The sequence below is a fragment of the Pseudopipra pipra genome, chromosome Z (assembly GCF_036250125.1).
Source record: "Pseudopipra pipra isolate bDixPip1 chromosome Z, bDixPip1.hap1, whole genome shotgun sequence".
Lineage (NCBI taxonomy): Eukaryota > Metazoa > Chordata > Aves > Passeriformes > Pipridae > Pseudopipra > Pseudopipra pipra.
This window is the reverse complement of record NC_087581.1, coordinates 35,546,246-35,552,245: the sequence shown is the minus strand read 5'-3', so window position 1 is coordinate 35,552,245 and position 6,000 is coordinate 35,546,246. Positions and strand designations below refer to the sequence as shown.

Sequence of the window (6,000 nt, the reverse complement as noted above, 5' to 3'; positions counted from 1 at the left end):
CTAATTCACTTTAACCCAAGTCCTAATTTCACAGCAGCTGGGCTAAATTCTTGATCTAAAACCCAAATGTAGTTGAGAGAAGCCTATCTACGGGCATCAACAGATTTTACGTCTGGACGGGGAAACCCAGGTATGATGCTGCAGTGCAACACTACTCCCCAAATCCTGCCGAGCTCTACATACTCCAGCAGGCACGTGAGCAGGAATGGTCCCCAATTTCACTCTCTCCAAGGTATGGGATAACAAAAAGCTTTATGTCAGGTGGACAACTGCCCAAATGGGAGGTGGCAAACTCCCAGGTGACCCAGCCAAAGTCTTGTGGCTAATGCTTCCAAGAGTTCAGAATCACTGCAGTCAAGTAACTTCGAAAACTATAAATTCATTGATTTCACTAGCTCAGATGAAACTCTACGCTGTCTCTCAGTGTCAAAACCACAAAGTATCTGTAGTGGCATGTTCTGTGACTGAATGGCTGTTGTCCTTATGGACAGCATTCTCCACACATAACTGAGATTATCACACGTATTAAGAATGAGGGAGGGGAGGAAAAGAAAGAAAAATGCGTCTTAGAAGTTACTTATTTTTAATGCCTAAAAGTCTGAATGCACAAACAATAATCTACCATTATAGAAGTACTGGTGGTCAATACAATGCATTAGAACTATGTACAATGACACAGTTTAGTATCAAAATCTTTCTACAATGTAGAGTATTACGAAACTGTTAATGACATCAAACACTAAGCACTTAAGACACCATTTTTGCTACCACATTTGGAACTTCAATGAACAGTCCATTTTAACTTGCAGCATCAATCCATTTCTAGTATGAAATTAAGTAATTTTCTACTTATACAATAAGATTTATCTACACGGGTCTTTTGATTTTGATCCATAGCAGCAAAGGCACTGTACATCAGCAGATCCACAGACTTAAAGATTTTTTTTAAAGCATTCAAAAAAAAAAAAAGTCACAGATCATAGTTCAACAGCAACAACAACAACATAAAAAGATAACACGTTGTCTCTGGCACAATGGCTCAGTCTGCGTCCTTTTTAGGGACATCCAATCAAGACTTGGATTGAACTGCTGGCAAACAAAGCAAGTCCTTATCCCAGTGAGAATCCATTCCTTTTTGAATGTCGGAATGAGTACTCTTGTAAATCCTACCTTGGAGGTCATTGCTTTTGTAGTTTGTATATTGGTAGGCATCCATTCTTATTTCAGTGCAGTTTCCAAAGAACATATCAAATATTTTTCATAATCTCTTGTAATTGAAAAATTGCCCAAAGACACATATCCCCATTTTCAAGGAAACATTGCAAAAGTTTCCAGAAGTAACAAAGGTGATTCTCTGAGGCAACTTATTGTACTCTCTACAATATAACAAAGAGAGGTGTTTATATTAAAAAACCTAGCTTGACACCAAAATGCTTTATGTTTATCAACAGAAAAGCATTGAGAACAAATCTGTACACAAGATGCTATATTAACATTGCAAATATATAAATTAGCACATTCTTACTTAAATTTAATTTAGATGTGAACTGAATTTGCCATTCATCACAGGCATGTAGATCACTGGCTACAGTTTGCAATTTCCTAAGTTTCCAAGACAGTCTAAAATAGTTAAGATACAGCATCTTCCCACCAAATAATTATACTGTAATAACATTTAGAGGTCTCATTCAAGAACAGGACTAAAAAATATAACAAAGTTTATTTTTTTTTAAATAGAAACTACAAGTCTATTTAGTGTAACTTTAACTATCTCCTGAACATCCTTCTCCAAGATCCCCAATTTATCCACCTGCAAAAACACAAGTATACAATGCATTTTTCAAACTAAAGCCGGGCCAGACAGCTTTATTAAGTCAGTTCATTGTTAGAAAGCCTTCTTTAAACAAAATAAATACATTACAGCTATAATACATAATTAAAGAGTCAAGGTCACTGTTCAGTATGCTTATTCCATCTTCTTCCAAATAGATATCTGACCATTTGGTATCACGAGTTCTTAATGAACATTCACAAACCAATAGCAAGTTAAGAAGGTAAAAATAAATTCCACAACTGTGATGAGCATTTAAGTTTTCAGTTTAGAAAGAAAAAACAAAAGGAATATACAGCAAAGTGCTAGGAGAAGGAGTCCTGTCTGCATTCAGATTTGTCTCTAATAAATAACTTCATAGACTGTAGCTTTCTTGTCCCCAGAGCCAGTGACAATGTATTTATCATCCACAGAGATATCACAGCTAAGCACAGATGAGGATTCTTTGGACTACAAGAAAAGAAAAAGAAAAAAAAAAGAAATTACGACTTTCCGATACTTCAATCCTGAAGGGCTTCAAGATTAATTGGAAGAGTTTATAGACCAGGAATACACCAAAAGCTCATTTAAGTATCAGTACTGTACTTTTGTTACAAGACCAGGTCTCCAAATTTGTTCCACAAAAAGATCTATTACAAGATAAAACAGCTGTGGAAAGGGAAATGAATGTTATGGACCTAAAGATAATCTATCAATCCAATGAACAGAAGCAGTCTTTTCTATATACTTTACAAGGAATGAGCATTTACTGATATTTTACATATTGGATTTGCATAAAAATTAATTAAAAGCATCTTCTTCCCTTTTTTTTTTGTTATAAACCACAAATTCACATGAAGTAGGTAGTAAAAAGCCCAACCCATCCACAGGTATAAAATAAGGAGACTCCAAGAATAAACTATATCTCCTCTCACTACTTCCCAAGAGAAAAGACAAAAGCTTTGCGCAAAAGAATTCACATTATCAGGGAGGATGCAAACAGGAGAAGACATTCTAGTGGAAGAGGATGCACAACAAGTGTATAGGAGGTGGATGGGAGACAGGATGTACCGGGCTGCAGTAGCTCTATCTCCTCCAGCTTTTCTGTCTGTGCTGAGATTATGTTAATGTATTGTCACATTTGCCTTGCTGTTTCAGCGCAATATATAACATATGTTCACATTCTTCTCTGCCTCAACTGCAAGAGCTAAACACTTCCCCATCATGCTATGTTTCGGTGAAGATGCCTCTGCTGCACCACAAAGGAAGTTTTCTTATCCACCCCTTATTAAGAAAGCTGTACTGGGGTTTTTAACATCACTTTTAAGGGAGATGTGTTCTTGTTAGCATGATTTGGGCTGTCTATGGGAGACATGAGTTGGTACAATATTACAGCAATATGTACAAGATGGTGAAAAAGAAGTGTATTAAAACCAATTTTGTATTAAAGGGCTACTTTACTGTAAGAGCTGAATTACTAAATAAAAGCGTATCTTTCTCTAATTACAGACAAATTCTTTAAGGAATATAGTAATTAGCTGCATTTCCATGTGAAAACTCCTTAAATTACTGACAGACCCTGAGATGTGCAGCTCTATTGCACTGTGATGTATGTGGAAAATAGCTTTTAGGAGATTATTACCTGGAATATACTGGCTCCATAAGGTGTTCTCCAGGCATTAAGAAGATTATCTTTTCCAGTGCTTACAAACCATTTGCCTGCAACAGATTGTTTAAATGTTATTGCTGCATTTTGTTTTCAAGGAATACACCTCAAGAAACAGATTGATCATAACAACAAAGCATTCACACATAGTCAAAGAACAGTAACATTTTCATTTGGTTGCATTATGATGTTCAATCACAAAATAAGCAGTACATACAAAAAGCAGTCGTAGTTTTTAAAATAATCTTAATATTAAAATTTAATACCTAATTTTTAACTATACCCTATAGTTAAGTATCTACATTATATTTTCATTTAAAGATAATTTTGAATGAACTTCTCAGGAAGGAAAACATTGATATATCAAGATTTGCTTACCACAGTGAGCAAATTTGAGTGACAATACACAGCTCTCATGAAGATGTAGCTGATACTTGTCCGGCTTAGTAACATGTAGCACCTCGACATTGCTGTTCTCCATTCCTACTGCCAACCACTCACCAGTTGGACAATAGCCCAGTGAGAAGATCTGTAATTAGCACAGCATATGCTTCAGTCAGTAAAGGAATGAGCTTGAGATCCTTGCTACACTGTTAACACTACGCAAAACCACATTTTTGGTCTACTACAGTTTTATAAACATGATAACTCAAGATAAATTAGTAAACAGTACTCAAGATAAATTAGTTCATGCAAACACAGCTGTAAAGCTATGCTATTAAATGCTATTAAAACTGCAATAGTGAAATACTGAATCAAGTAAAAGTTAATGTCCGAGCTTATCTGACAGCATTTAAAAATATTTTCATAAAATATTTTTGAACCTCAGTCTACAGAAAGGGAAACAGATTACACACTTGTTTTATAAAAAGATTCGTCATTACTCTAATAGAAGAAGTACTAATCTGTCACATAGTCATAATCCAGAAAGACATTTAGCTGCCCCATTAAATAAATTAAAAAAAAAAGTAAAAAAAAAAGAGTATGACACTAAGTGAAAAATTCTTTGGAGTTCTCTTAGAGCCTGTTTTTTTTTTTTTTTTTTTTTTTCAGAAACCCCCTCACCCCCCCAAAAAAAGTGCTTGTTTTAAAAACCCATGATAAACTTTTCTTAACATGCCAATGCTTCTGAGATTGAACCTGTGATGTGAAATCATGTTGCTGTAGCTGTCTCCCTTCTCTGAGATCCCATGATCTGACTGTATTGTCCAAGCCTCCCGTCCATAGTTTGGTGCCATCATTAGAAATGTCAATACAGCTTGCTCCATCTGTGTGGCCCTGAAATTGCCTGAATATATTGAGAGAAGATCAGCATGTTCTTGCACTAGAAAGAGTTGGTTCTGAGCAAGTATACAAAATACTTCCTTTATCTATCAGTCCCTAACATGCAGCCATTGAAGACAACAGTAATGTAGATTCCAATAGCAATCCCAAATTAATATAAACTCTGGGACAATCATGTAAGTTTTTGAATTGATGAAGCAATCAGCCCCGACAGCCAAGTGCTAATTTGATTGCAAAAAGTACACTTTAAGAGTCAGGTACTCTGGAAATCTTTGCTGCTGACTGTGTGATACCCACTATTCAACTTAAAATACTCATTCTCTCCAGTGGAATGTAACATGATCAGGAAAATGACCTTAGTTTAGGAAGAATCTGCAGGTTACCAAAGTTCTAAAAAAAAAAAGAGTGGTCTAAAGGGGAATATCAGGAAGTAAAAGCCTGACTTTACATGCAACATTGACACATTGCATGTAAAAACATACACACAGTGCAGTGCACAGAGAAGCTCTGTATGATCGGCTCCTAGTTTAATGTACATCAGTGTTGAGCAGCAACACATGCTCCTAAGAAGCTAAGTTTGAAATGCAGTAATTTACACAGAACTTTACCCAAGACAATTTTGCTGGACCTCTGATTAAAGAGATTAGAGTGAGAGCAGTCTATTGCACAGAAACAAAGAAAACCATCTATTCAAAGAATCTACAGCAGTGTCAACATCAGCTGGTATTAGGGAATCATAGTTATGAGCTGCTCAACAGGGCTGGAATTGTGAAACTCTCAAAATCTACAAAGAATCATATAGATTTTTGTCAAGGTATTAGCATGGCTACTGCCAAACAACAAAATATTGGAAGCATCTATGCATAGAGAAAACAGCATATATGTGCAAAGGTGCACATAAGGCTGTGTCTAGTTAATTCTTCACAATCTGACGATCCAGTTCTGTCGACCTACCTTACTAAAGTCTGGTTATGCAGATCCCACACTGCAATGTTCCCATCGCTACAGCAAGAGAAGCAGACCTTGGAATCAGGGCTGATAGCTAGGGCATAGCAAGCTGGAGCAGAAGATGTCAGCTCTGCTTTGATGCGAGGAGTTGGAGCTGCCAGGTCCCAAATAGATAACGTGCTGGCTTCCCCACCAACAATCAGGGTGCGGCCATCAGGGAGCAATCTGCAGGAACGGATGTAGTTGTCTCTGTTCTGTGGAGACAGAAGCCATCAAGAGATTACTCATGAGG

At 36.5% G+C, this 6,000-nt stretch overlaps 1 protein-coding gene across 3 annotated transcripts in view; it reads right to left on the bottom strand.

Annotated features, from left to right (window-relative positions):
• Positions 1-566: 566 nt before the first annotated feature.
• The window catches only part of LOC135407178 (transducin-like enhancer protein 4), a 99,317-nt gene continuing 93,883 nt past the window's right edge, over positions 567-6,000 (bottom strand). For all 3 annotated transcript variants that reach the window (XM_064642010.1, XM_064642011.1, XM_064642012.1), the window contains 5 exons: positions 5,715-5,962; positions 4,617-4,764; positions 3,855-4,005; positions 3,453-3,529; positions 567-2,281 (listed from right to left, as the gene is read on the bottom strand). In XM_064642010.1, coding sequence (XP_064498080.1) covers positions 2,174-2,281; positions 3,453-3,529; positions 3,855-4,005; positions 4,617-4,764; positions 5,715-5,962 — 732 coding nt within the window. In that variant the 3' untranslated portion in view covers positions 567-2,173. The remainder of the gene's footprint in view (positions 2,282-3,452; positions 3,530-3,854; positions 4,006-4,616; positions 4,765-5,714; positions 5,963-6,000) is intronic.